Source organism: Aspergillus welwitschiae (genome assembly GCF_003344945.1).
Source record: "Aspergillus welwitschiae strain CBS 139.54b unplaced genomic scaffold BDQ94scaffold_42, whole genome shotgun sequence".
Lineage (NCBI taxonomy): Eukaryota > Fungi > Ascomycota > Eurotiomycetes > Eurotiales > Aspergillaceae > Aspergillus > Aspergillus welwitschiae.
The window spans coordinates 108,965-135,992 of record NW_020798736.1 but is presented as its reverse complement, the minus strand read 5'-3'; the positions used below and the strand labels follow the sequence as shown (position 1 = coordinate 135,992).

At 52.6% G+C, this 27,028-nt stretch overlaps 12 protein-coding genes across 12 annotated transcripts; 6 read left to right on the top strand and 6 right to left on the bottom strand.

Annotated features, from left to right (window-relative positions):
* Nucleotides 1-82: 82 nt before the first annotated feature.
* Nucleotides 83-2,308, top strand: BDQ94DRAFT_94646 (sphinganine-1-phosphate aldolase DPL1). Its single transcript, XM_026776904.1, has 4 exons — nt 83-255; nt 376-853; nt 902-1,035; nt 1,096-2,308. The coding sequence occupies exons 1-4, from the start codon at nt 161-163 to the stop codon at nt 2,105-2,107; spliced, it is 1,719 nt and encodes a 572-aa protein (XP_026621796.1). The 5' UTR covers nt 83-160; the 3' UTR covers nt 2,108-2,308.
* A 338-nt stretch (nt 2,309-2,646) lies between these two features.
* Nucleotides 2,647-2,934, bottom strand: BDQ94DRAFT_174449 (mitochondrial 54S ribosomal protein uL30m; the record flags this gene model as incomplete). The annotated part of the gene is made up of 2 exons (XM_026772350.1): nt 2,647-2,733; nt 2,767-2,934. 2 exons carry the CDS (start codon nt 2,932-2,934, stop codon nt 2,647-2,649), a joined length of 255 nt encoding a protein of 84 aa, XP_026621795.1.
* A 313-nt stretch (nt 2,935-3,247) lies between these two features.
* BDQ94DRAFT_94635 (SNARE-binding exocyst subunit SEC6) lies at nt 3,248-5,929 on the top strand. Its single transcript, XM_026776902.1, has 2 exons — nt 3,248-3,293; nt 3,358-5,929. Exon 2 carries the CDS (start codon nt 3,583-3,585, stop codon nt 5,854-5,856), a length of 2,274 nt encoding a protein of 757 aa, XP_026621794.1. The 5' UTR covers nt 3,248-3,293; nt 3,358-3,582; the 3' UTR covers nt 5,857-5,929.
* Nucleotides 5,930-7,382, bottom strand: BDQ94DRAFT_94636 (uncharacterized protein). The gene has a single exon (XM_026776903.1). The coding sequence runs from the start codon at nt 7,335-7,337 to the stop codon at nt 6,003-6,005; it is 1,335 nt and encodes a 444-aa protein (XP_026621793.1). The 5' UTR covers nt 7,338-7,382; the 3' UTR covers nt 5,930-6,002.
* Nucleotides 7,383-7,617: 235 nt separating this feature from the next.
* BDQ94DRAFT_174446 (frataxin family protein) lies at nt 7,618-8,362 on the top strand (the record flags this gene model as incomplete). The annotated part of the gene is made up of 2 exons (XM_026772349.1): nt 7,618-7,998; nt 8,087-8,362. 2 exons carry the CDS (start codon nt 7,618-7,620, stop codon nt 8,360-8,362), a joined length of 657 nt encoding a protein of 218 aa, XP_026621792.1.
* Nucleotides 8,363-8,472: 110 nt separating this feature from the next.
* BDQ94DRAFT_183235 (CSL-type zinc finger protein) lies at nt 8,473-10,904 on the bottom strand (the record flags this gene model as incomplete). Its single annotated transcript, XM_026774360.1, has 5 exons — nt 8,473-9,368; nt 9,628-9,880; nt 9,951-10,513; nt 10,582-10,680; nt 10,761-10,904. 5 exons carry the CDS (start codon nt 10,902-10,904, stop codon nt 9,030-9,032), a joined length of 1,398 nt encoding a protein of 465 aa, XP_026621791.1. The 3' UTR covers nt 8,473-9,029.
* Nucleotides 10,905-14,401: 3,497 nt separating this feature from the next.
* BDQ94DRAFT_162555 (uncharacterized protein) lies at nt 14,402-15,745 on the top strand (the record flags this gene model as incomplete). The annotated part of the gene is made up of 6 exons (XM_026769574.1): nt 14,402-14,452; nt 14,565-14,731; nt 14,856-14,876; nt 15,056-15,446; nt 15,517-15,622; nt 15,672-15,745. 6 exons carry the CDS (start codon nt 14,402-14,404, stop codon nt 15,743-15,745), a joined length of 810 nt encoding a protein of 269 aa, XP_026621790.1.
* Nucleotides 15,455-16,770, bottom strand: BDQ94DRAFT_151515 (uncharacterized protein). The gene is made up of 2 exons (XM_026767768.1): nt 16,118-16,770; nt 15,455-16,058 (listed from the first exon to the last, which is right to left on the bottom strand). Exons 1-2 carry the CDS (start codon nt 16,241-16,243, stop codon nt 15,759-15,761), a joined length of 426 nt encoding a protein of 141 aa, XP_026621789.1. The 5' UTR covers nt 16,244-16,770; the 3' UTR covers nt 15,455-15,758.
* Nucleotides 16,771-16,899: 129 nt separating this feature from the next.
* Nucleotides 16,900-19,997, top strand: BDQ94DRAFT_151513 (WD40 repeat and Utp12 domain-containing protein). Its single transcript, XM_026767767.1, has 2 exons — nt 16,900-17,610; nt 17,669-19,997. Exons 1-2 carry the CDS (start codon nt 17,045-17,047, stop codon nt 19,650-19,652), a joined length of 2,550 nt encoding a protein of 849 aa, XP_026621788.1. The 5' UTR covers nt 16,900-17,044; the 3' UTR covers nt 19,653-19,997.
* A 331-nt stretch (nt 19,998-20,328) lies between these two features.
* BDQ94DRAFT_174441 (uncharacterized protein) lies at nt 20,329-21,029 on the bottom strand (the record flags this gene model as incomplete). Its single annotated transcript, XM_026772348.1, has 2 exons — nt 20,329-20,572; nt 20,719-21,029. 2 exons carry the CDS (start codon nt 21,027-21,029, stop codon nt 20,329-20,331), a joined length of 555 nt encoding a protein of 184 aa, XP_026621787.1.
* A 471-nt stretch (nt 21,030-21,500) lies between these two features.
* On the bottom strand, nt 21,501-25,082 carry BDQ94DRAFT_183233 (WD40 repeat domain-containing protein). Its single transcript, XM_026774359.1, has 2 exons — nt 23,399-25,082; nt 21,501-23,156 (listed from the first exon to the last, which is right to left on the bottom strand). The coding sequence occupies exons 1-2, from the start codon at nt 24,429-24,431 to the stop codon at nt 21,517-21,519; spliced, it is 2,673 nt and encodes an 890-aa protein (XP_026621786.1). The 5' UTR covers nt 24,432-25,082; the 3' UTR covers nt 21,501-21,516.
* On the top strand, nt 24,546-26,247 carry BDQ94DRAFT_151509 (Rab geranylgeranyltransferase BET4). The gene is made up of 4 exons (XM_026767766.1): nt 24,546-24,878; nt 24,934-25,044; nt 25,102-25,690; nt 25,767-26,247. Exons 1-4 carry the CDS (start codon nt 24,870-24,872, stop codon nt 26,138-26,140), a joined length of 1,083 nt encoding a protein of 360 aa, XP_026621785.1. The 5' UTR covers nt 24,546-24,869; the 3' UTR covers nt 26,141-26,247.
* The last annotated feature ends 781 nt before the right edge of the window (nt 26,248-27,028 follow it).

The following is a 27,028-nucleotide window of genomic DNA, read 5'->3' as shown; positions in this document are numbered from 1 at the left end:
GTCCGCGGCCAGTCAGTCGCTCTTATCGCCCCCGGCTCCGGTTCCCTGCATCATCCGATCCATCGACCTTCTCTCGCTTCCCCAGTCTTTCTCTTCTCCCTCAGTTTGGAGGTCGTCGTGCCCTTACTCCGACCCGGCTTTATTTCTATTGCTCACGGACATGGCATCTTCTTTACTTCCCGTCGCCCTGCAGAATAAACTGCTGGGCTACAGCAGGGCCCCCAGCACCCAGCTGGCGGCGGCACATCTGGACTTGTGAGTGGCTGAGCAGCTTTCCATTGCCCCCGCGTCACTACGGACGATCGCTCGCTCGTCAGACGTTTGTTTTGTTTTCTTGGGAGCTCCATGCTAATCTGACAATCACCGGACAACCAGTCTTCGAAATATCGTTTTTGTCCTCTTTATCCTTCGCTACGTTCGCAAGACATTCTATTCTTTGCGCGGTTATGGCATCTTCGGCAGCATCCGCAATGCCTACGCCGCCGTCCGTCTCTTCTGTTATTCCATCTTCTTGCGGTTCCCTGGCGTCCGTGGCCAGGTTGATAAGCAGGTTTCCACAGCTATTGAGAATCTTGAATCGAAACTCGTCGCGTCTGGGCCCGGCGTTAATCGTTATCTGAATCTTCCGAAGGAAGGATGGACCGCGGAACAGGTTCGCGCTGAGCTCGACAAGCTGGCGAACATGGAACATACGCGCTGGGAGGATGGCCGTGTCAGTGGTGCTGTCTATCACGGTGGACAGGACCTGTTGAAGCTGCAGGCGGAAGCCTTCGGACAGTTTGGTGTTGCCAACCCCATCCACCCTGATGTGTTCCCTGGTGTTCGGAAGATGGAGGCCGAAGTCGTGGCTATGGTAATGATCCCCGGATAATTGACGAGTACGCTGGCTTACTTGGATTAGGTTTTGGCGTTGTTCAATGCCCCGTCCGATGGCGCGGGTGTCACCACCAGTGGTGGTACGGAGTCGATCATCATGGCATGCTTGGGTGCGCGCCAGAAGGCTTTCCTCGAGCGCGGCGTAAAGGAACCGGAAATGTGAGTGGCCACTTCTATACCTTTCCTGCTTATCAACTGTATCAACTGACACGTCCGTAGGATCATCCCCGATACCGCTCATGCTGCCTTCATTAAAGCTTGCAACTACTTCAAGATCAAGCTCCATCGCGTTCCCTGCCCGGCTCCTGAGTACAAGGTGGACATCCCCTCCGTGCGTCGCCTGATTAACTCGAACACTGTCTTGATTGTTGGCTCGGCACCCAACTTCCCCCACGGAATCGTTGATGACATTCCGGCTCTGTCTCGCCTCGCGACGTCCTACAAGATCCCTCTGCATGTTGACTGCTGCCTTGGCTCCTTTGTTGTTGCTTTCTTGAAGAAGGCGGGCTTTGCCTCGCCCTATGAAGAGGAAGGTGGCTTTGATTTCCGCCTCCCTGGTGTGACTAGCATCAGTGTGGACACGCACAAGTATGGATTTGCACCCAAGGGCAACTCAGTGCTCCTGTATCGCAACAAGACCTACCGCAGTTACCAATACTTCATCTACCCGGACTGGTCCGGTGGTGTTTATGCCTCCCCGTCTGTGGCAGGTTCCCGTCCCGGTGCACTGATTGCCGGGTGCTGGGCCAGTCTGATGAGCGTTGGCGAGTCTGGCTACATCAAGAGCTGCCTGGACATCATGGGCGCGGCCAAGAAGTTTGAATCCTCGATCAAAGAGCACCCAGTTCTGTCGAAGAGCTTGGACATTGTTGGAAAGCCCATGGTCAGCGTTGTTGCGTTCTACAGCAAGAATGATGCCGTTGATATTTACGATATTGCGGACAGCCTTTCTGCCAAGGGCTGGCATCTCAATGCGCTTCAGTCGCCCCCGGCGATCCACGTCGCGTTCACTGTCCCTACGGCCGCTGCTGTGGATGCACTTACCACCGACCTGGTCGTAGCTGTGGAGGCGGAGCTGGCAAAGGCGGAAGAGAGGAAGCGGCAAGGCAAGTCGTACGTTGTTAAGCGTGGAGACACTGCTGCCCTGTACGGCGTGGCCGGCAGCATGCCGGACAAGAGCATTGTCAGCCGCCTGGCCGAGGGATTCCTGGACACCCTGTACAAAGCTTAGATTGGTTCAGAAATGCCCACACTGTCCATATGGGTTGAAAAGCGCATAAGTTTTAAGAACTGCAAATAGCGGACAATTGGTGTTATGGTGTATTGGTTGGGTATTGCTTCGTCTACTTGGACAATTATTCCTATAAAACAGACGTTAAGACTTGAAACTTTTAGGGTTGATGTAGATCCCATTCCATATGACAATATGTGTAGTATAGTACAATGCAAAATCGTTGCGCAAAATGAACCCAGTATATCGGACTCGGACATGCAATCTGACCAAAGAAAAAGCCGCTGGATGCATGCAATATTCCACTTCCCTTCACCTCCACCTCTGAATAGGGAGTTCACTCACTCCCTCAGTCTCATATAGTACACATCCCACCCACATAAGCAGGCATATCCAACAAAATCAACAATAACATATGTAAAAGCCCAGACTCCAATCGCATACCAAGCAATCAATCAGATAGATGAAAATGAACCATTCCGCAAAGAAAGCCGAATCGAGAACAACGACAACAACCCACCCCCAAGGATGGATATCAATCAAGCCAATCTATTCTCCTCAAACTCCACCCCGGAGGTCTTCTCAACATAGTATCCCGGATCCGGCTTGCGCTCCAAATGCACCTCCTGCTTCGTGAGCCGACGATCGACTTCCTGCACCTGCACCAATTCCTTGACTTTCATGATTTGACCCGCCACAGACGGCGACACGGGGTGGAAGACGGTGGCCATGCGCTTCTTCAAACCGAGGGCTTTCAGGACGTCGTTGGTGCGGCGTGGGAGACCGATTGCTGAGCGCATGAGCGTGACGCGGAAGTAGCTGCTCATTTTGGCGGGTTGGATTGGATTGGTGGTGGTTGTGGTGGGTGATAGTGAGGTTTCGGAGGAAGGTCAGGTGGCGGTCAATGGCCCCGTTGGTCTGGAGGATGTGGACTTGTTCTCGTGGTTGCGAATGCTGCTTGCTAGGATGCTTTTGCTGTTGATTCCGCAAATTTCCCGATGGCGGTAGCGTTTCTGGGCGGGGAGTCACGTGGTTGATGTGTTCTGCCGGTTGGCGGGCGGGCGGGAAATGCGGGTGGCATTTACTACTACTATTACTATGCTTGCGGTGTTTAGCTACCTACTTGCAACTGTATGTTTGGAACAATTGTCATTTTTGGAACATTGATTGGCTCGGTGAGCCACTGGTGAGAATTGATTCTTGTTTTGATGCTCTAAGGCTACGATGCTAATGGTTCTTGTGGCATGCAGATATACCCCGGGGCGCTGCGCGTTTAGGAGGGGATAACTGCTGCTAGCTTATGGTCTAGCTGTTACTGTACCTAACCACCATCGGTCGGTTGATTGGACTATACTTGTTGGGGTGGTGTAATAATATCCAGCCGACTGCATATCTATTCTCGTGCGTTACGCACTCGTTGAACGAATATACCGTGAGCTTCGACAGGCGCATTCCGACTGCGACAGCTACAAACCATGGCACGAGACGACGACGGAACGGTGGCCATGCCCCGTCTAGAAGATATCCTCCGCCACCCCGAAGACCTCGACAAGATCATGGGTCTGAAAGCCGAATACTCGCGCAAGAAAGCGGCCGTGGATTCCCAGCTACGGGAAGGACTGCGCGACCAACTCGAGACCGTGCAGCGCAGCATCAACGCCCTCACCGAAGGCCAGCGACAGGTCTCCAAGACGAAAGACGAGCTGCAAGGCATTGACAAGCTATGCGCGGAGTCGCAGACGAGCGTGGAGGATTTCTCGCAGATTGACAAGCTGGCCAAGGTGCAGAGGAACTTCGAGGCCACGTTGACGATGAAGAAGGGGCTGGAGGAGTTCAGTGAGAATCTGGCGGTGGTTGAGGACCTTCTGCGCGAGGATGATGGTGATTTGGAGAACCAACCTAATCTACTGCGCGCTCATATGCAGATTTCGAGGCTGCGCGATTTCAGGGACGAGGCTATGGATCAGATACGCAAGGCGCAGGATCCGAGTAGTGAGGAGACTCTGGCGGATTACTTTCAAGGATTGGATGGCGTGGTCGATTGGTTTGATGACCATCTTGGTACGGCGTGCATGAACTTGATCCCGCTGGTGCAGTCGGATAACCCTGGGATGGTGGTGCGGCTGGCGGTTGTGGTCATGAACGAGGAGAAGAATGATCAGACGGTGCGCGCGTTGCAGGAGGCTCAGAAGGATCACCAGGACCTGGCAGACCGGTTCAAGTCGATGAATGTGGGCCCTAAGACAGTGAGGGGATACAAGGAGAAGTTCCTGCAAGCCATCGAGTTCTACGCGCAGAACCAATTCGACGCAACCAAAGAGGACTTCCTGGCCCAGCCAGACAACCTGGACAAGAACTTCCGATGGTTCTTCAACGACCTCTACACCGTTCAGCAGGGCATGCAGCCGCTGATGCCGAAGAAATGGAAGATCTACAAGACCTACACAGAGATCTACCACCGGATGATGCACGACTTCTTCATCGGGCTGATCAACGACCCCGAACTACCAGCCGACAACCTTCTCGCTATCATTCACTGGACCGAGAAATACTACAAGAAGATGAACAAGCTCGGCTGGAAACAAGCCGACCTCAAGCCCAACATCCTTGACGACCGCGAACCCGAACTCATCCGCCAATGGCAAAACATCATCATCCGCGCCGTGGAAGACTGGACCAACCGCATCACCGAAACCGACCGCAAGGGACTGGTCGAACGCATCCCGGACTCCCTCGATACCAACCCAGAAGGCTGCTTCCGCACCAAGACCCTGCCCGACATGTGGCGCATGCTGCACGAGCAAATCATGGCCTCGGGCGCCTCCTCCCGCACCGACGTCGTCGAAGGTATCATCGACGCCATGTTCCGCGTCCTCAAAGCCCGCCAAGTCGCCTGGCAAACCCTCATCGACGAAGAATGCGCCAAATACAAAGCCCCCGGCGGCGACCTTCTGGACGGCCTCCAACTCCTCCAAGACTGGCTCGTCGCCGTCGCCAACGACCAAATCGCCTGCATCGACGACAACGAAGAGACCGGCCAGCTGGGCTACCTCAGTCGCTTCAAACGCGACTTCGAAACCATCGTCGACCCGAGTTACATGGCCTCCCGAGCCATTCCAGAACTCGACGCCCTGCGCGACGGCTACGTCGATCTCAGCACCCACTGCCTCACCCAGTTCGTTGAACTCATCTTCGCCGTCGACTTCCGCACCACTATCCCCGACTTCTTCACCCAGAAATGGTACGGCGATTTCGCTGTCAAACGTATCACTTCAACCTTCGAAGACTATATGGCGGATTACTCCCCCGTCCTGCACCCCTCTCTTACGGATATCCTGGTCGAGGAACTCTCCGACGAGTTACTCGTCAAATACCTGTCTTCTGTGCGCAACAAGGGCGTCAAGTTCCGGCACAATACCGATCCGTACACGGATAAATTCAAGGATGATGTCCTTACAGTGTTTGCTTTCTTCCAGAATTATCCGGATTCGTTTGCCGGCACTATTAAGATGAAGTGGCGGTTGGTGGATTGGTTGGTTAGGCTGCTGGAGTCGGAGAAGGGGCCTGCTTTGGTCGCTGTGTATGAGAACTTTAAGACGGAGTATTGGGATTTGCAGCTCTCGTGGGTTGAGGCTGTCTTGAGGACGAGGGATGATTTTGAACGCAGTATGATCAGTGCTGTTAAGGCGAAGGCGGCTGAATTGTCGGTTGAGAGGGGGATGGAGACGTTGATGAGTAAGGTGAGGTAGTTGAGGTTATTGTTTGGTGGTTGAGAGGGTGTGTCTTTCAGCGTGGTGTTTGGCGTTTATCTACTGTTGTTACCGTTACACCCTGGTTGTAGACTATGTATGTACATGCTGCTGCTGCTCTTTTAGCCAACTTGATATTAAAGATATCACGGACCGAACAGCAGACTCTTCTCCGCTACGACGCGATATTTCTCCCCTAGTCGTGCATTCATGCCCTCGTCCTTGCCATTGAGGTCGGGTACGAGCTTCTTGGCCCCCATTTCACAGATACATACCGACTCGATGGGGAAGTCCCTCGCCCAGACGAAGGGTGTGCCTTTCCGTTTGGAAAGACTACCCTCACCCTCTGACCCTGAGCCTTCATTATCAGGAACTGCGGCATCAGGAACAGTCTCAGTACTCTCGACACTCTCCCCAGGAGACGTATAATCACGATACCTAGCAAGAATCTCTCTCGCATCAAAGGTATACTGCCTCTTCCTCTTATCGCCCTTGCCATCCCCTCCCCTACCACCTCTGTCTCCCCGACCACCATGACCACCACCTTTCCCCTTCGCATAGATAGTGTTCACAATTGTAGCATGCAGTAACAATGGCCGTACCTTGGGCTTAGATTCCACAGGCGCAGCTGAAGTTGCAGATGTCGGCGCAGGCACCATCATCCCACCCTCCCTTGCACTATCCTCAGCTAAATCCATCTGCCTCTGCTGCTCCTCACCACCTATATCCACCCCACCACTTCCTTCCCCTCCGCCCTCCGCCGGCACGGGCGCCGGCGCTGGCTTATCCCCTACCAAAAACCCTTCCTCCAGAAACCTATCCCTCAACCTCACACAAAACGGATACAGGCGGTTCGTAGGATCCACCGGCGCGGCATGCAGAACCGTTGCTGCCTTGGCGCGGGGAATAGCGTGTAGGGATTCTAGGGATATGAGGAAGGGAGATGCGGTTGCTTCTGGTGCTGCTGGTGCTGGTGCTGCTTCTGATTGTGGGGTTTCGCGAAGCATGGCTTCTAGGTCGAGGGAGTGCAGGAAGCGGATTGCTTGGGAGAGACGGTCGGGAGTGGGGAGGCTCATTACGCCGAGGGTGAGGTGGAGAGTGCCGACGGGGCGGTGGGCGGAGGGGGGGATGAGGGGTTGGGGTTGGTGTTGGTGGTGTTCATGTTGGTGCTGGTGTTGGTCTTGTGGAGGTTGGAAAGTTGGGATTGAGGCTTTAAAGGTTGCGAGGGAGGATTCGAGTTGTGGGAGGGAGATGGCGTTGATGAGGGGGAGGCAGAGGAAGTGGGTGAGTGGAGGGCGTTTTTCTTTCTTTGGATTTGGGTTTGGTCGTGGGTTGGACATGGTTTTATGGTGGTGGTGGTGGTGGTGGTGGTGGTAAAGTCGTGGGAAGCTGAGTGGCAGTTGGAGCTGATATCGGGGTTGGAATTGTAGTAGTATTGTATGGGATGAGATGCAGGGGTTGAAGGACCTGCAGAGGCGCATTGAGAGATTATATTCAGAGATATTTTCGAATGACTCACATTAAATAGCGAAGGTAAGTAGTAAGCAATGGAGGGAAGAAGTAAGAAGCAAGAAGGAAGATCGGCTGATGAAGCTGACAGACTAAAAGGTATAGCTCTCTCCACAGCCAATGACAGCCCGCTCTGCTCCGCACTCGATGATGTGATGCCATCACTTCTTCTCTTCTTGTTCTTCCTCTTCCTCTTCCTGTTTTCCCTTTCTCCTTCTTCACCACCACCACAACTTCAATTACACCAGCACCATGAATCCAACCATGTACTCCCGTCTCCCCCGAGCAATCCTCTCCCCCGCCGCTACAACTGCCGCCCGTCCCTCCCTCCGCGTCGGGGCCCGCTTCGCAACAGCAACACCATTCCAGCAACCTCAACCTCAACCCCAGCTCCCCCGTCGATGCTTCCACGCCACCTCAGCACCCCGTAAAGGCATCTTCCCCGACTCTGCAGACCCTCCAGCTCCGCACCCTCAATCCAGCAATGTCGCCGGCGCAGCCACCCACGTCACCGAGCCTTCCCCGTTGACGGACGCGCAGTACCATGACCACGCGGAACACTACCTGAACGTGGTGCAGAATGAGATTGAGAAGGCCCAGGAGGAGGGTTCGGATATAGAGGCTGAGTATAGTGTTCGTTTTTATCCTTCCGTGATACTTCCGAGCGACGGTACCGAAGAGAAGAAACGTTTCAACTGACATCGATAATAAAATGATCTAGGCCGGCGTCATGAACATTATCGTCCCCGGGGTAGGCACCTACGTGCTTAACAAGCAGCCCCCCAACAAGCAGATCTGGTTGAGCTCGCCGATTTCCGGTCCCAAGCGGTACGATTGGGTGGTGGAGGGTGATCAAATGCATGAGAAGCAGGAGTCTAGAGAATTTATCAACGGACAGTGGATTTACCTCCGGGATGGGTCGAATCTCACGGATTTGTTGAACCATGAGTTGACTCTGAGCTTGCCGAGGGATGTGTATAGTGAGGTTCTTGAGTAGGCTGCTGCTTCCTTTTGATCTCGGGAAGTGGATGACTTTTATGTCTACGGCTGGGTGGTTGAGGGATAGTGTAGGATATGGATTGATGTGTGTGTGTGTGTGTGTGTGTGTGTGTGCTAGTTATTTAGTGTTGTAGTACCTGGTAGTAGATAATACAATTCGGCGCGGTACTAGTGTAGAGTACTTGTGCGCAGACAACATATCCAAGTGGAATATTCATTCATCCATTCATTTCCGTCATCGTTGACTCATTTGGCCTGCCCCATGTAGCGCATATACAGCTATCCTGCGTCATATGCGCCCGTGTTATACTGGCGCGGCATCGGCTCTGCGCCTGCGCTCGCTTTCTAGCGCAGCAAGCTGTATATAGCATGTCGAGTATTTGCTGTCGCAGCAGCAGCAACAGCTGCTGCTGCTCAAACCGTGACATCCACTGATACTATCATCAAGCGACGTCCTCAAGTCGACACACATCTCGCAGCGAATACTTCGTCGTTCGTCCGAGGTATCGTTGAAGGTACCCAGGCGCAACAATCATTCGTCCGCGAGCGAGCCAATCCAACCCAATCCAATTTTCAATCAAAATCAGACCCAACCCAACCGGCAGATCAGATCAAATCCCATCATTTAAGCCTGAACAGCAACAGCCGCCGACCCATTCTTATCATCACCGTCCTTGGGAAGATCGGCCTAACATCACATAATCAGCACAACTAATCCCAATCATGTATAGGAAATCCCAAAAAGACAAAGACGGGAAGGAGAAAGAGTATATTACCTGATCGAAAATCACCCGAATCATCAAACTACAACTGGGACAAACACCAATATCCTCGCCGTCACGGAGATCGTCGATGGCGATTTCGAATCGGTCGCCACAGGGACACGGGTAGTGGTAGATCTGGAGAACGGGATCGAAGGTCATGTCTTCGATTTCGATCTCGTCGTAGATGGAGAGGGCTTCGTCGGCCATTTTTATTCTCGTTTTTATATAGTTCGAGGGGTTCTTTTGTTCGGGGAGAATAGAGAGTTGGGGTGACCTGGTTCCTGAGCACAAGAATAAAGTGGGCTACTATCGTTATCAGTGAGTGGACGGCAAAAGAAAAGTTTTGGCGGGAGGGGTCAGGTGATTGCGGGGTTGGTGATTGGTTCATTCTTTCGTATGGAATATATGGAATATGGAATAACTATGCTTATGATAATGATGATCTTATGTATTGGGTTCATGTTCATATCAGGGTATCTATCATAAATTAATACTATACATGCAATCGTTCAATCTCCATCCTCACATCCTCTACCTCCTGAATCAACGATCCATACTGTCGCGCAAGCTCCTTCATCGGTCCGCGCCCGGCTCCATCAATACTACCCTCGTAGCTCTTTAACTCATCCAACGCCATAGCACGTCTTTCCTCCAGCCGTTCCCTCGTTTCCCGAAGATGCTGGTAATACCTATGTAGCGCATCCACAACCTCTGGTGTATGTATCGTTGCGAGAATTTCGAGTTTCGTGACACTGCATTGATGAGATCACATTAGCCCCCCGTACACCCATCTCATCTCTCTCAGACAGATCGTATACATACTTAAGCTTCCCCTCTATCCCCTGAGCCACCGCAACCAAATGGTCCGCCTTCGCCTTCGCCGCCCGAGCCATCGCCCCATGTTTCGCCCGCTCCAGAAGCATCACCGTGCGCTCCAGCACTGCTGCCCGCGTCGCGAGCACCTCCGCCGCCGTCGCTGCCATCCGGGTCCGAGCTGTTGGAAGCTCCGTCAATTGTATCTGGCGCAGGGCGCGGATACGGTCTCCGAGCTGGGAGGCGAGTGAAACCTGCGCGATGGACCTGAGCATGGCCTGGCGATTGCGTGCGCGGGTTGTTCGGGGCGGTTCATTGGGTCTTGATGTAGATCCGGAGTCTGAGGAGTCCGATGATCCTGCATTGGCGATTGTGCGGATGTCGTTGAGCGTTTGGGAAAGGACGTTCGATAGAGGAGTGGCTAGGAGAGGGAGGTTGGAGTAGAATTCGTCGATGTCTGGTGCGAGGAGTAATTGCGCGTCTGTTGCTGCATCGCTGGGGTCGTCGTCAAGCTTGAGTAAGTCGGGGGAGGATTCGAGATAGAGGGTTATGATGGCGACGGGATCTCGGCACTTGGATGATTGGATATATTGTTAGTAAGGCTGCCTTCTCTGTAGAGTGGTAGGTGGTGGTTGCTAACATCGTCGGGGAGCCCGCTGTCCGGGTCGAATGCCAGTCGTCGCAAGGCTTGCTTCTTAATTTGCTTTTTCGCGTCTCGTATCCGGCAGGCTTTCACCTCCTATATTGTAATCCAGGGTCAGGGGGCCATTCAGGAGTGGATATCATGAGCTAGAGTCACGATTGGGAGGTAGGACGTACTTCCACAACGGCTTGTCGAGCCGGTTGCGCATCCTGGGCGCGAGTGGAGCCATCGGGGTTCAGTAGAGTTGTCGTCAGGTGGGTATAAAGTCTCTTAAATTGAGGGTTATTTTCAAGAATGACCGGATCGCATGGCGGAATCATGGTTCATGGCAGGGGCTGCGCGTGAAGCTCTCGTGGCGCAGGTGGAAGTGCATCATTCATCAACAGGCGGCGAGCAACCAGGCGGCCACCGCCTCATCCCCGTGACCTGGCGATCTACAATCAATAAGATGTGGATAGAGCTTCGTCTACACTCTACAAGAACCATAATGGATATCATATCATAATACAATGCTGAATTTGCGCTTCCGTTTTCACATTTCTTTCGTAATCATACACGCACCTAGCCTTTCCAGCATGCTTCTCTCGCATCCGACCCCGATCACCGCTGCTGATGAACTCGACGTCCCTCAGCTCAACAGAGATCCAACGCAAACTCATCAAAGGGATCATCCGATTGCGCTGCTGGTCGTCAAACGTTCTCCAAATCTCCCCAAATCGTACCATATGTACAAGTGCGCGGCTCACTGCCGGTCGCACTGTCCTCCAACATGGAAAATAGAGAAAAGAAAAAAGTAAGGAAAAGGAAATGAAAACACGATCGCTAGGAACAGAAGTAGAGTGATGGAAAATAAAACAAAGCTCATTAGTGGGTAGAAGAAAAGACCATGGCGTAACACGCGGTGGGAATTAACTACTGAAGTCATGAGGCACAGGCCCAGCAAACAGAAGAACAACATGGCTTGCCAGAGGCAGCGATCATTTACTCCTCCTCGCTCTCCTCCGAGTCATCTTCAGAGTCGTCGCTGCTCTCGTTGGCTTCGACGGAGGGCATAGGGTCTGGAGAACGGCCACCGCCACCACCCTGGAACCGAGACAGGTTGCTTTCGAGCATGTTAATCTGAGCTTCTTGCTCGTACTTGCTCATGGGCTTATTCTTCTTCGGCTTCGGGGCGGCTGCGTTCGCCGCGGCCGCAGAGGCAGGGTCTTCCTCTACCACATGCGGCGCGTTCTTCTTGACGAACCGAAGTAGCATAAGGAGAACATCGTTAGGAAGCTCATCAATGTCGAGCTCGATCTCAGCCTCTTGGGTGCCCTGCAGAACTTGTTAGGCCTTGCATCGAATGTAAGATCACATTAAGCAAACAACTTACCTTGAGGGCCGGGACATTAGTCTGGATGATTTTGAGAGCCTCCTGCATCTTCTTATCAGGAAGGCTACTAATCCCGTTGGAAATAATCTGCTTCTCATGGTAGGTGACCCAGTGCTGCTTCTCCGGTTTGGCTGAAACCTTGGTGGTGCTCTTCTTGCTCTCCTTCTTGGCGAGCCCCATAGTGCTAGGCTTCTTGCTCTCCTTCTTCCCCGGCTTGGTCTTTCCGAGCTTTTTGCTTCCAGGGGGTGTCTTCTTCTTCTTCGTAATAGCTTCGATCTGGCGGGTCATCTCTTCCATCTGCTTCTGCAGCAGGCTGAGCTTCTCGGCATCGTAGTCGCTTTCTTCGGCGTCCTCCTCGCTCTCTTCTTCGGACGACTCGGCGCTGTGATGCTCGACATGCGGTTCATGCTGCTCCAGATACCGTGTCTTCTGGGCCCATTTCTTGTTAAATTCTTCCTCCAGCCGCTGGCCCGCCATGTAGGTCGGGTCACCTGGAATGTTGAACTTGAAACAGTTCTTCAAGATGAGGCGCATATCAAGCTCAAACTCCTTGGCATTCTCATACTGGCCGGCCCTCAATTTGCTTTGCACAGTAGAGAAATCCATGGGCTTCTTGATAATGCTGTGATACGTAGGGATGTTGAGCGCAACAGGGTCAACGGGATGGTAGAAAGGCATCGCGTAGGTGTAGTGCTTGGGCTTGTGCAGCTCATCCAGCACCTCCTGGCAGAATCTCAGCTCCCACTGATATTTCTTCTTCTTCGGTTTCGTGGAGTACGGGAGATCGCGTTTAGGGGGGTGGATGGAACGCTTAGGACGCCCATCGGCATTAGCAGAATCACGGCGGATCAAAGGAAGGCCTTCCGGGCCCAGGGCAAAGGTTGTCGCCTGGGGAGAAGCGCCGGTGGCGCGTGCTGTGCTAGGACTTGGGGCGGGTCGGTGATCTCGACGGATTGCTGTCGAGGGCTTAGCAACAGACTTCTTCGGCTTCTTCTCCTCCACTTCATCGGCTCGAGGTAAATTGGCCATCTGCTTATCGAACGTGATCTTGAGCTTCTGCCCCTCTTGAGCGACAAGGTGGTCGGGACCGTTGAATGTCAACGCATTCTGAACCATGAGGTTGAAATCATCAATAACGGCCTGTGCAGTCCGATACACGTTGTTTTTCAACTTTTTCTCAATGGTTCCAAGGTCCATAGGCCGTTTGATGAACTGCGGGTAGTGGGGGACATTCAGCTTGATGGGATCCACAGGCTCTCTGTAGAAGCGGGAATCGTGCATCCGCTTCAGGCTCTGGATGGACTTGGACAGGAACTTGTGCTGAACCTTGGTCATGGTTGTTTCTCCATTTGTAGCCCGTTCCGAGCGCGCCTCGGTAGGTGTAGGCAAATCGGGAACCTTGAACTCGGCGGACGCCGCTGCACCTTCACCTCCGATCTTGGTACGCTTGGCGGCGGGCTCATCGCTAGGATCGCGTTCGCGCTCCCTCGAAATCTTTGTCGGGGAGGCCGGAACATCCGGCGCGTCACGCATCTCCTGATCCACGTTCTGCAGTGGCGGCACCGACGGAGCCGTACTAGCAGCCTCTGTCTGCATTGTGCTCTCTGGCTTCGCATTCGAAGGATGGTGAGGCAATTCGGTTTTCACAGCGGCAGTATCTTGTGATGGCTGGGCAGTGCTCTCCACTTTAGCGTCGGACGGCGCATCAGTTGATGGCTTTGAAGCATCCTGAAGCGCCTGTGTGTCTTTGGACTTGGCGCCACTCGCACCTTCGCCACTAGCCTGTGCAGCCGCAGACGTCTTTTCACTAGCGGTTTCCTTCTCCCCAGTCGCAGCGGAATCCACATTTGAAGGTTTGGCTTCTTCGGACGCGACGGCTGGTTGTGCGGAAGTATCTGCGGTCGGCAAGGATGGACTCTTAGGCGGGGATGCGGTCGCGGCTACGCCGTTTGTGTTGGAGGTAGACTCGGCAGTCGTTCCGTTTGCCGTGGCGGACTTGGTCTCCTCTATCGGCTTCTCTGCACCGTTGACGGGCGCGTCCGATTTAGCGTTGACTACAGCATCTTGGACTCTGTGAAGACATTAGCAAACAGATGGCGTATACACGAAACGCTCAAAGCGGAGCATACCCTGTGCGACCGGTATCCGCAGGCGAAACTCCATTGGGCGACGGCGGCAATTGAGGCTTCTCCTCTTTGATCGCAGAGGGAGCCTCGGGAGGCGGCGTCGCCATTTGAGGTCGCTGAATTTTCGATTATGTCCTCCGACGGGACCGGGGGTACAAAAGAATCTAACAGGCAGCGATTCTGGTCGCAGGAGCTGGTCACTGGAATCGGAAAGTTTAGGGAGCGGCAGTAACACAAATCAACTGAATAGGTACTCTCTGCGCTAACACAGACTAATGTATGGATTTTCGGTAATCGGCGAGCGACAACAGCTGATTAGATGACAGAAGACACACAAGGGCAGACGGGTGTCTTGCGCAGGCCACAGATGGTATGCGACGCCACGGAAGTTGCAAGAGATACAAGAAAGGATGGAAGATTAGCGCGGGCCGGAGGGGGGTGGAGAATGCGACAGGAAGGAGGAATATTTATATTGCCAAGAGGGCGGCGGGCGGAAGATAGCCTGCAGTCACGTGGTGCGGCAAGTACCGGTGACTAAGCGGGAGGCAAATAAAAAGTCGCCAGACCGAAGAGGGAAAAAGACGGAATTCAATGAAAGAAAGGGACTAGGGGGAAAGCAGCAGGTGAGAGAAGACGAGATAAGGAGAATGTCAGTTGGAGCTCAAATGCTCGTCAATCCACAATCTGCACGTGCCAAGCCGCGATGGCTGCCTGAGGCCAGAAACCAGGTGTTGGTGCCTGGAGTAAGAGCTGAAAGGGATGGGGGGGGGAAGCGATGAGGAAGATACAGTGAAGTAAAGTCCGTGTTGTCGGCAACGCGATGGAGTCGTTGCTAATAATATTAGAAAGAAAAAAAGGGGAAAGGGGCGGGCCAAAAAATAAAATTGGAACCCAAATAAGCAGCTGCAGTAGCTGTGGCTGGGATCGAGCAAGCGCGCGACGCGAATGACGCGTGAATAGCGTGTTTATGAAGGAAGGAGAGATGGAGCGCAGTCCAGGGGCAGCCGAGGACACAAGGGCGGTCGGGGGGGGGCGTGAATGGCAGGGTAAAAGGAAAGCGTGACCGGCGCGCAGCAGCTCTCAGCTCAGCTCCAGAAACAGAGACTGAGAAAGTCGGAGGGGGTGCTAGAATCCTTAAGTACGAACGGTCGCGTTGCGCCCGTCCGTCCTCTGCCGCTAACTCCATCGGCCACGCTAGTCCCAATTATTCTAGTTCAAGCCATTCCGCAGCCGCTGATTGGTCCAGGGATGACGCGTTCTACGAGATACGAGTTGTTATTGGCTGTAACCAACCCTGGACGGTGGACCCAGGTTCCGGGTACCAGAAGTTCCCTTTGTCGGAAACATCGAAAACAACAAGAGAGGTGTGAGCAAAAAAAAAAAAAGTCTTCAGGTGGTGGTGAAGACAACAACATAAGCTGAAAATGCAACCAGGCATTCCACAACCTTCCAAACCTTGGAGGAATAACGATCGGCACAGAGCCCCCATCATCCTATTTCATCGACAAGATGCATCGTGATGATACTGGAAGTGAGTCAGGTCAGATATGACATACCCAAAAATCTGTCAGGCATTCAAGCGGTATAAGAAGTGCATCATGGATTCGGGGTGAAGCCTGTTGAGCTGGACGCCGAGCCAGGCTGTGGAGGTCACCAGACCTGATGAAACCCCAGGGTTAGGCCCTGAACCCTCCCTTGCATCGGATCCGGACTAGGCTGGGTGTACCTGCTGATGTAACCAACCACTCCGGCCAGAGCTCCGACTCCGATTCCGAGTGACAACACCATTTCGCGAGCTGGCCCGCATACCGGTGAAAGGTATCACGTATAAGAGCTGTAAGAGTGGCGGCTGCTGTGGCTGCGGCATTTCCAACTGGCGTTTGATGAGTTGCCTTGCTCACAATATTGCTGGGTTGACTGGATGACTCGTCTAGGCAGCCGTAGAGTAACGGTGGCGCCTGCTGCCACTCCTTGTTCTGTTGGTCGCAATCAGAGACTACCCCAAGTGTGCTCCATCATCTCGGATATGTCTTGCCTCAGCCAGAGCCCCTAACTTTTTGTGGATCAAGACGTGGATACCTGCATAGGTAGCAGGATATGTCCGGATGAAGTGTGAGTCATTCTTCGTATAATTATTAACAAGATCAAGTGCACCCAACATGCCACCCCCTCTGTGAGGGATAAGCTAGATGGAACCATGGAAAGGAATCATCGAAGAATGAAATTATAGTTGCGAGCAATCATGTGAAAGAGAAATTGTGGTGAAAATCCTTGACAAACCTATTGTCATCACCCAACGAAACTGGATGTGGAGCGAAGGATGAGTTGTGAAATCAGGAGAAATATTGCAGCAGTGGTTAGTTGATTGTAGAAGACGCGGGGTCAACCATTCTGAATGTTGCCCAGTGGGCGTCTGTGAATCTCGTGGTGATCAGAGCCATTGTAGCAAGTGGACCTGAAGCACTCTGCAAGGAACATTGATTCATGTGAAGTATGAGGTAAATGTGAGCAGGTCAGGACAAGTCAGTCAGTCAATCAGTCAGACAGACGGATAGGTGAAGAGAACTGTTGCATTGGAAGACTAGAAGAGGGCGCTGTTCGATCGACGTCGAAGGAAGAGGAGAGAGTTCTGTGCACTTTGAGGGGGAGAGAACCGCTGTCTGCTTAGTTATTATGTGCTGCAACCCGCGCGGAGGATTAGATAAGACGCCCGGAGCGGAACTAAGGTTCACAGGCGACTAGACCGCAACGGGCCAAGCGCATCTCTACAGAACTTTTTTTTCCTCCTCCAGCATCAACGGCCCAGCGACGCCGACGGTTTGCAGCTCAACTGGCTTTCAGCACAAGAGGTTCTGTTCCTTATCCGCAGCGGGTCTAGGAATTCTTGTACCTTTGGGTGTCTGCTTTGCGACACGTTCTTTTGCATCTGCTCCTATCCGCCTATACAGCTAGCCAGTTCAAAATGGGCAAGAAAGCGTCTCGCCCGCCCGCGACGAAAACTTCCTCCGCTGCGTCGCCCGCGGCATCCGGCCTCACATATACCGGGAATAAGTCATCGATACTGAAGGCTTCGTTTGCCCCGTCGGAATACCAATTGGCGCTTTTTGCATCGGTCATCCAGGGTCTCGATGCTCAGCATCTCCGCATCCACGATACGAATACCGGACGGTTACAATGCGAGCATGTCTTGGGTCCTAAGGAGACCGTCACTTCCCTAGACTGGGGTTACTACTCCAGCACAAAGAAGGAGCGCGATCAGCAGTCTAAGAAGAAGAGAAAGAGACCTTCCGACGTCAATGGCAACGGGTTCGACCAGGGAGACGTAGTGGTTGCCATTGGTACCAGCGCCTCCGAAATCCGCATGTACTCGCCTGTGGAGGACAAGATCGTCGGAACGCTTGCAAACGGACACGAGAAAGGTATCAGAGACTTCAAGTTCACCTCCGGCCGACCTGGACAGGAGGGTTGGAGTATCGGCGGTGATAATAAGCTTGTGCAGTGGGATCTGTTCACCGGGAAGACGACCAGGTAGCTCTTTCCCCAGCAACTTCGGTACAGCCCGGCATCACACCTAACTGTTATCTAGGACAATTCATATTCCCAGCACATCGGCCCTCAGCACACTTGCGCGCCCGCTTCCCTCGAACCCACCTGTTATCTGCGCCTCTCAGACCCCGTACGTCGTTAGCGTAGAAAAAGATGAAGCCCCAGTCACTTTCGATGCGATGCGGAACCCGATCAAGAACATCATCCCTTCTTCTACGGATTCTGCCGCTGCCGGACTGTTCCTCGCTGCTGATGGCGACCGTTACATTACTGTTTTCGATGTCGAGAAAAGAAAGCTTGCCCTGAACCTCGTGGCCGAGAATGGTGTATCATCAGTGTCTCTGTACACTGGTGCGGAACGGAAGGGTATTACTCTGCCGGCAGAGAAGCAGGTCATCGCCGCGGTCACCGAGGATGGCACCATCGAACTCTTCACTCGGCCCTTCGTGCTGCCGAACGATCAGTCCAATGCAAAGGGCGCCGCTAGCCTCAAGGCCAGATCGAAGCAGGCCATCCGGAGAGCTGATTCTCAAATCAAGGTGACTGTGTCCGCAACGTCGAATGCCCTGGTTTCCATTGTGGCCGCTTCGTTCGAAGGTCCGGATTTGGTTGTTGCTTGGGCCGAGGGCGGCGTTGTTCCAGTTTTCGAGCGGATCAAGTGGCTCAACGAAGAGACGGACGACTTGCTTTTCACAGGCACCAAGCAGATTGTCAAGTCCAAGTCGGGTTCGGTTCTGGGATCGGTTACGACGAACGGAGCGAGAGCCGCTAACGAGAACCAAGTCGACGAGTCCAAGGCAGTTGTGGAACAGGGAAATGTTATTGAAGACGATATTGAGATGCAAGATTCCAAGGATGCTGCTTCCGTGGCTGGCAGCGACGAGGAGTCGGACGACGAGGAGGCGGAACCCAAGCAAAAGAACGAATCCAAGCAGTTGCAGAAGAAGACTGACGCGGACAGCGATGTCGAGATGGGCAATGCACAGGAATCCGGCTCGGAGGAAGATGAGGAAGATGAGACAGGCGAGCCTTCTTTCGGGGAGCTCATGCGCGCCAACCAGGAGGTTGACGTGGAGGCTGAGCTTGAGGACGACGTTCATATGGGATCGCTTGTTCCAGGCAAGCCCAGCGCAGCCGTGCAGCAGATTCCCACGGGCGTGTCCCTTTCCACCGTACTCACCCAGTCCCTTAAAACCAACGACAACGCCATGCTTGAGTCCTGCTTCCACACTGGCGAACTTTCCATCATCCGCTCCACCATCCAGCGTCTCGATTCCTCTCTTGCAGCGACCCTACTTCAGAAACTCGCAGAACGCCTCTCCACTCGGCCGGGTCGCTATGGTCACCTACTCGTGTGGGTGCAATGGACCTGTGTCGCCCACGGTGGAGCTCTCGCCGGCAAGCCCGAGCTTCTGAAGCGGATGTCCACCCTCTTCAAGGTCATGGAGCAGCGCTCCTCCAGCCTTCCTTCTCTGCTCCTGCTCAAGGGCAAGCTGGACATGCTGGACGCACAGCTTGGCCTGCGCCGGTCGATCCGTGGCGGTGAAGAGGCCATGGAGAGCGAGGATGAAGAGAACATCATCTACGTGGAGGGCCAAGAAGAGGACGAGGACGAGGACAGCGACGTTGACGCCAAGAACATGACCACCCCACGGAAGTCCATACGCGACCAGGCCTTCGACGAAGAGGAGTCTATGATGAACGGTGTCCAGACCGGCGACGAGTCCGAGGACGAGGAAGACGACGGTAGCGAAGAAGAAGAGGAAGAGGACGAGAACATCCTCGACGTGGAGGCGGAGGAGTCCGCCGGATCCTCCGACGCCGAGGAGTCCCTAGAGGAAGATGAGGACGAGGACGACGAGGATGCAGAGAGTGCCGGATCGATGGTAGATTTCATTGCGGACACGGAAGACGAGGAGTCAGAGGACGAACAAGCACTGTCGACCTCGAAGCCGCCACCGTCCAAGAAGGCCCGACTGAGCGGCGGAGGTCGAGGAAAGGGGAAGAACAAGGGCAGAAAATAAATGCAATCGTCGATTGATTGATTGACTGATGAGAACCCGAACCCTTCGACCTCCCCTGTAGATCTTATACCCTGTTCATCAGCACTGTGTGTCCCCGGATGATGGTCTTGATTTATACTACTATTTCTTTTTACCACAACCACTACTACTACTATCCTCCCACTAAAAGTCAGAGAACGGACAAGGAACAAGGCCAAGGATTTTCATATTTTGTTTTACGTTTGTTGGTTATATCTATCTATCATCTTCTTGTTTCATTATAACATGCATCATTGCTAGACTTTGGAAGGGGAGGGCTAAGGAGCGGAGTACTATGAATATATATTATGATTCATTTGATTCCAGATATAGTAGCAGTACTACTATTAGCACTACCAGTAGTAAACAATACATAACCCCTATTGAACATACAACCCCCTCATAGCAAGCCTGAGAGTGCGTACTAAGGATGGTAATACAAAGATCGTTGATACTAGTCTAGTACAATTTAGCTACAGTTGTATATATAGTTACCGAGAGTTACCCATAATAATAATAACATAGTGACTACTGAGTACTACTACTATATATTCACAACCACCATCAACCCACTCCCATACAGTAGTTCATATCATCATGATAACCATACCATCTAACATCCTATCTAGTAAACAACCGAAAAAAAACTACTGATTATCTACAACAATTCCTCCTCCCCACAAGCCCCCCCATGCAAAACCCTATGCCCGGGGATCTCCTTCAACGCGACCTCCAACACCACGGTGCTCTCCTCCGTCGGATAAGTAGTAGAATGCCCCAAGGCACTAACCTCCGCCGTATCCAGCGCCAAAATCGCCCCGTTCTTACCCCCGACTATCCACGCCTCGTCCGTCGAGTTCGGTAATGTGATGTGCGCGATGCCGGAGAGGAAGATGACCCATCTGTTATTATCATTATCATTATTATTGTATTAGAAAATATATATTGTGTATACATTTATGTATTTATATTTGATTCCTAGAAGGAAAAAAAGGAAAGAGGGTAATCATGGTTGATAAAAAAGGGGTAGGGGTAGGGCTATGCGTACTGAATTGTGGGAGCATTATGGCGGCCGCCATCATATTCACCGGGGATGAGGAGGTTAGTTGCGTTGCTGGTGACGGGGCCGAGATTGAGCATGGCGGTGCCGGAGACGCCGGCTTGGGCGGAGGTGGAGTAGCCCGGGTCGAGGGCCCAGCATTCGAGGACGGACTGGTTGTTGTGCGCGGTGAGGGTGGTGATGTTGAGGGTGTTGGGGAAGGTGGTCGTAGTACTACTGGTGGTGGTGTTGGGTGATGCTGCGAGGGCGGTGGTGGATGCAGCCAGGAAGGTGGTTAGGAGGATGTGGAGGAGAGGCATAGTGGATGGGCTATGATTTATGATTTATTGGATGGTATATGATGTTGATGGGGTAATTATTGGGTTTATATGCAGGCGTACTGTGCAAGGTAAGTATTAGGAGAGGGAGGAATGGTTGGTATGCTGGGAAGGGAGCAGGGCAGGTGGACATTCATTTATTGTTCAATAACTTTCTGCAGCCCTCTAAGTGAGAGTTCAGCTCCAGCTCCAGAAGTGGGAACTTCTTCAGCATCGTGCAGGATATGGCGATCGAAGCTTGAGTCAAGTAAGAGGCGCTATTAGATATGCACAAATCCCGAATCAAGCATGATCTGCGCACCGGTCCGGTTTTCTAGCTTTCTTTCGACCAGCGACGGTCTATTGTTGAAATCTAACAATGCAACTAAGTATCTAGGTACACCTGGCTTTCGTGTAATAGTAATAGTCGAGTCCTTCGAAGTCTCAACCTAATTAATATCGATAATGATATGTGCGCCTGCAATGCCTATTAACGGATGATTTCGTCCCCAAGGATCTCCAGCCCTTCGAGCCCTTCGAGAATGCCACTGCCTCCCAGAGGTCCGGCCACAACTGCCGCACCTCGTTTAGGTCCGCTCCATACTTCATGGAATTTGACACTCTGGTCGCTGGAAGCCACAATGATGCAGCCTTCCTGCACCGTGCGCGAACACCAGAGACCCCCCTCTTTGGCGCGAGGTCGTACAACTTCCCGAACCGTGCTCCGTCGGCCGGGCTCGCTCCAACTCTGCTCAGCTAGTCGGTCGTGCATCACCATCGATGTGGGAGAACGGCTTTCTTGATCCGGTCTGTGGTCTTCGCAGTCGCGAGGACGGCCGGGATAACTCACAGCGCAGAGTGCACGCCCACAGTCAATCATGTCGCTTTCAGGGCTGTCCCAACTACTCCCATGCGGCCCCCAAGGAATCGCGGCGATCTGCTCACAGCTCGGCCAGGCGAATACTGCGATGCGGAACGGATGCTCAGGCTGTGCGAATCCGAATGTGGCAACAATTTCCCGTCGGGTACGACTCCAAATCAAGCTGGTCACCTGGGCATACACATTGATCGTGGCCAGACAGGCGCCCGTCGGGGCGTGGTAGAAATGAATGGCTCGGTCGTTTGACCCGCCTCCGGTAGCCAAAAGAGACGGCTGCCAAGGGGCAAATGCAATAGCCTTGACCGCGGCGCCATGGACCAGCCGATGTCTTTGACGGTTGGACGGGACCAGGACGGTTCGATCACCACCGGAGATCAATGACCCAGTATGATTGAGGAGAGAAGAATACAGTGGCTTCGCGCTGGAAAAAGCCCAGGGCGGAAGTAGGTGACTAATAAGACTGCGCCTTCGAAAAAGCCGTTTGCTAGCACTCGCAGCAAAGCAAGTAAACGTGCCTGTACACTCTGTGCCTTCCGATTGACGCGACTGATGTGGTGTGTGACCCTGGGACGAAGGCTTGTGCTCCCGTGGAGGAAGAATATCATGGAGGTCGAAGAGCAAGCAGCAGTTGTCATTCCCTCCCGTTGCAAGATAGGACCCTTCAGGGGACCAAGTAATGCCGCAGATTTGCTGCGTATGGGCCGTAATCTTGGCGAGTAAAGTCATGGATCCATTGAAGTCGTATTCATCCCATTCTTCATTATCAGGCCATTCCACAGAGTAGTACCAGATATTCCCAAGATCGTCACCTACAGCGAGGTCCTCAACATCGACCTCAAGGTGGCGAAGTCTCTCTGATAACCTCCGGGATTTTGTTGGCCGGAATGCCAGACAAGTTATAGAATCTGGATGGCTTATCTCGAAACGGACATCAGAATCGAATGTACTCCAAAGAGATAACATACCCGACTGTCTCCCAACGGCCAGAATGCTTTTTCCACCGTTCTCCGAGGAGAACGCAAGTGATGTCACGTAGTTTGAGGGGTGTTGGTCACTGAGTGGCGGATGCTGCACACCCAGATGCTCAGACCATAGATAGACTCGATGGCCAAGGCCGACAGCAAGTATGCCGGACGTGGATGAGTATGCTAATGTCGAACAATAGAAATCGTCTCGGAGGAGGGGAGCATCCAGGATGCGAAAAGGGCGGTTCGGGACCACCCTCTCACCCTCCTTTGGTACAACCATCCCTATAAGTCAAATCCAACAGTTAGTTGACATATGCTGTAAGCCAAGTTCACGGTAGAGGCATGAAGGGTTAGTGCCGCTAGTCGGTAGCCTTACTGATTAGATGATGGAATATGTGGCAAAGATATGGTATCATAGATCTTCTGGGTTGAAAAACAAAGGATCTCTCCACATCTTTCACAACAAAGTACCACAATCGCTGTTGCCCACAGTCATATTCTATAACCCCAAAGGAGCCACTTACACTGGTATTTCTCTGCCCGTCTCCAAGCATTATCTTTCCAAACAAACGGAGAATATTTCTCGAAGTCTGGTGATGACGGGCTTGGTAAAGACTCAAGCAAATGCCAAAGCTTGCAGGTTTTAAGAAGCCTCCTTGCTGGGTCAATATCCAAGGCAAGAGCCACTCTGGACTTATGTTTCTCACGCTCCTCTGTCGACGCAACATGGGGCAGGAATTTGGCAGCAAACATCGGGGCAGTCGTTCCACTGGCAAACTGCCCACCCGAACCATTAGGAGTCGCCATGGACCGTCGACCTAGTGCAGCTGATGTTCCTCCCACGTTCCAAACAGCCCCATTGCTGACTTGTCGGGAAAAGTCCCTTGAACCATGGGCGAAATCGCTACTCGGAACGGCCGGGTCGATGACGAGATGAGGGCCATAATGAGTACTGCATATACGATCAGATGGTATTCTTGGTGCGCTAATAGATCTTCCAGAACGCGTTGGCAGGAAAGGATCCTCTTTTGGTAAACGTTGTCGTAGAAGCCTCTCCTCCGGAGAAAGTTCTCGGGTACACTTCCCTACCCGGAAGGGTGTCGACGGGGTAATGTTATTCTCTCGTCTGGGAATGAACCTATCCGGCAGTACGGGACCTTTCCGGTCAATACCAAGCGTTTCAAGAGCGATAGTCTTCCTGATCCTATTGTGGCTTTTTCTGACTGGCCCTGGGGACTTGAGGCTCTGGTGTTTCTTCGTCGAAGTGTGAGTTACATCACTGCGAGATTCAAAACTTCTAGCTACCCTGCGCGGAGACTGGGAGCGTTCTTCAATAGACTTGCCCTTGCCCTTTGACTTCCCTGCTGAAGGAGTGTTTAAGTTAAGTTTAGAATGAGTGATTGGCGCTAGTTGCGGTGGAGTGTGAGCATTAAGATATGTGGATGCCACAGCGTTGCGTTTCCGACCCGTTGAATCGAAGGGTCGAGGCTCTGGAAAAGCATCCTTCTCACCTGCTAAGATAGAGCTTCTCCTTGAGTGGGTCGTAGAGTGATTCATTGCTTTACTGGCACTCCGGACCCAGTCACAAATCGGTATCTCGTTGCTCAAATGTCCTTAATGTATGCCAGGATAAATGTGGGTGTGTTGTGGAAAGAAAGAATGAATGAATGAGGAGACTTTATCGAAGGGCTGCCATGCTGTACAAGTATAGCGATAGCCAATTGCATGACAGATGGATCACTAGAAAACAGATAACATGGGAATGTGTGATGGACAACCTCGAGAAGACTTGGAGAAGTATACAGGGCACGTGACTGGCTCTGGATCGGGAAGGTGGCAGCGGCTTCCCCATTCAGGCAACCGCATCGACTCCTTCAAGTATTCTTATCGATAAAGTGCGGCCTCCTCTCCTGACTTTGCCAGTTCCGCCCACTGTACATTGTCCACTGTCCTCCTCGTTACGCGCGCAATCTTAGAGAAGAAGCATTTTTCGGCATGGCAGCCGTAATGACACCTTTCCCTTAGGCACCACACACACCCTTCGCTAACCGCCGGGCAGCATGGGATTCCCCGCTACTCGCTCCAAGGCGAGCAGACCGAAGAAGGTCGGCAGAAAGAACTTCAGAAAATCGAGAAATATCGCCAGCTTGATCAATCGGTCCGCGAGAAGGTAGACCACATGCAAGAATCAAGCTATCGCCAGCGCTAGCTGATGGTGATTAACTAGATCGCGGAACAACAATATACGCCAGAGACTCTAGAGAAAATAGCCGAACTACTGACCAGCAACCCGGAGTACTATACCGTTTGGAATTATCGGCGCCAGGTGTTGCGCAATGAATTCTCACGAGCAGCTTCAGCTGGCTCAAACGAAGCAGCTGCTGAGCAGATTGCGACACTAATCAAGAATGACCTACTATTCACGGTTCCCCTCCTGCGTAGCTTTCCCAAATGCTACTGGATATGGAACTACCGTACTTGGCTGTTGGATGAAGCCAAGCGTCTGCTTCCAGTACCTGCTGCGCAAAAATTCTGGCAGGAGGAACTGGGACTGGTAGGGAAGATGCTTACCCTAGACAGCAGAAACTTCCACGGCTGGGGTTACAGACGCTTTGTCGTAGAGACGCTGCGAGAGCTCAAATCGGAGAAGCAGGAAGGGCAACAGATGACGCAGACAGAGTACGAATATGCAAAGAAGATGATTGGCGCTAACCTCTCCAACTTCTCGGCCTGGCATTATCGCACGAAACTCATTCAGCGCATGTTGAACGAGAAATCCGCTAGCGACGCGGAGCGAAAAGCGATGCTTGACAATGGTACGTCATCCCCTTTGTCATCTGCGTGGCCTGGAGACAGCGTACGAGTATGTGTGTTGACATATCATACTGGAAGAATTGGACTTGATCCATCGTGCCCTGTGTGACCCGTATGACCAGTCATTATGGTTCTATCATCAAAACCTAATGTGCGTCTTTGATCCATCCGTGGCGGACCAGACGCTGGCACCGCACTTGAGTGATGCCGAACGCCTCGATTATCTGCGACAGGAAATCGACGAGATTCAAGAGATGTTGGATGGAGCTGAGGATTGCAAGTATATTTACCAAGCATTGATCGATTGTACGATGTTGGCCTGGAAGGTGGAGGGAAATGCGCCCAGTGGAGAGACGGAAAAGAAGGTCCAGCATTGGCTGTCGGAATTGAAGAAGCTGGACCCGCTGCGACTCCAACGGTGGCTGGATTTGGAACACTCCCTCAGCCGCTGAGCCAGTCACCACCCCTTACCGATGCGATATGTATAGTAATCTATAGACGCCATCTGCGGGGGGAATGATTTTTTGCTTTGTTTAATGGAAGATTTTCCGATCTTCAACTTACTTTTCCTTGCTTTTTTCTCCCCCCTCTTGTGCGATGATCGGTGGTGGACATGGGACGGACAGGAAGATGATGGGCAGCAGCTGCAGCACTTGCTCCATAGTGGGACCAACCACCGCGATGGATTTTTGTTGGTGAGTTTCAGAATAACAAGTGTCCACGGGAATGCTGGCCTCCGCGGGCGGGAGAATCGCAATAATGCAGCCCCGGAGGCATTTAGTGGTTCACCTGGCAGGAACCCGCGCATCGCCTGTCGATAAATCCCGACCACAGAATTATTGTGAGTACAGACGTAGTGTAGGTAGTGTAGTCTAAGTACCCTGTCGAACCGCCAACCAGCCCGCCTTTACTCTCTCCTAACCGAGCATGGCTGTGGAGATGTTTTCTTTGCATAAGGAACAGCCTCTCCTCTCTCTCTCCTTTCCCCCTTCCCCCCAGCACTAGCACCAACACTGCTTGCTTGATACGTCCTTATTGCCGGCTGGCTAAGGGACTAAGTCGTATGTAGTCAGACTAGTGGTTGACTTAAGAAGCGCCTGCCAGTGGGATGTTTATTTAGTATCATTAGTTGTAGTTTAAGGGGGAAGGCAGCATCCGAATCACGGGGTCCAGAGAGTCTCGCCAAGCCCCATCTTCTTTGCCAGGGGATCTCCCGTTGACTACTTTACTTACTTTCATTCTTCCTCAGCAACGGTGAATTGACATTGTTCTTCTCTGCTTGACCTTCTTGTTCTGCCGACGGGAGCAAAAGAAGGAGGGAATCTTCATTGTCCACTCTC

Excerpts from the sequence above, each read along its gene's own strand:
- BDQ94DRAFT_151515 (XM_026767768.1), bottom strand. The coding sequence starts at position 16,243 with ATGTTGGGTGCACTTGATCTTGTTAATAATTATACGAAGAATGACTCA. Across the intron at positions 16,059-16,117 it reads AGTTAGGGGCTCTGGCTGAG|AACAAGGAGTGGCAGCAGGC; the intron begins GCAAGACATATC and ends TGCGACCAACAG.
- BDQ94DRAFT_151513 (XM_026767767.1), top strand. The coding sequence starts at position 17,045 with ATGGGCAAGAAAGCGTCTCGCCCGCCCGCGACGAAAACTTCCTCCGCT. Across the intron at positions 17,611-17,668 it reads TTCACCGGGAAGACGACCAG|GACAATTCATATTCCCAGCA; the intron begins GTAGCTCTTTCC and ends ACTGTTATCTAG.
- BDQ94DRAFT_94635 (XM_026776902.1), top strand. The coding sequence starts at position 3,583 with ATGGCACGAGACGACGACGGAACGGTGGCCATGCCCCGTCTAGAAGAT.
- BDQ94DRAFT_151509 (XM_026767766.1), top strand. Across the intron at positions 25,045-25,101 it reads ATCAATCGGTCCGCGAGAAG|ATCGCGGAACAACAATATAC; the intron begins GTAGACCACATG and ends GTGATTAACTAG. Across the intron at positions 25,691-25,766 it reads AAAAGCGATGCTTGACAATG|AATTGGACTTGATCCATCGT; the intron begins GTACGTCATCCC and ends TCATACTGGAAG.
- BDQ94DRAFT_94636 (XM_026776903.1), bottom strand. The coding sequence starts at position 7,337 with ATGCGCCTCTGCAGGTCCTTCAACCCCTGCATCTCATCCCATACAATA.
- BDQ94DRAFT_94646 (XM_026776904.1), top strand. The coding sequence starts at position 161 with ATGGCATCTTCTTTACTTCCCGTCGCCCTGCAGAATAAACTGCTGGGC. Across the intron at positions 256-375 it reads GCGGCGGCACATCTGGACTT|TCTTCGAAATATCGTTTTTG; the intron begins GTGAGTGGCTGA and ends CCGGACAACCAG. Across the intron at positions 1,036-1,095 it reads GGCGTAAAGGAACCGGAAAT|GATCATCCCCGATACCGCTC; the intron begins GTGAGTGGCCAC and ends ACACGTCCGTAG.
- BDQ94DRAFT_183233 (XM_026774359.1), bottom strand. The coding sequence starts at position 24,431 with ATGAATCACTCTACGACCCACTCAAGGAGAAGCTCTATCTTAGCAGGT. Across the intron at positions 23,157-23,398 it reads ACGGGCAGAGAAATACCAGT|GGATGGTTGTACCAAAGGAG; the intron begins GTAAGTGGCTCC and ends TTTGACTTATAG.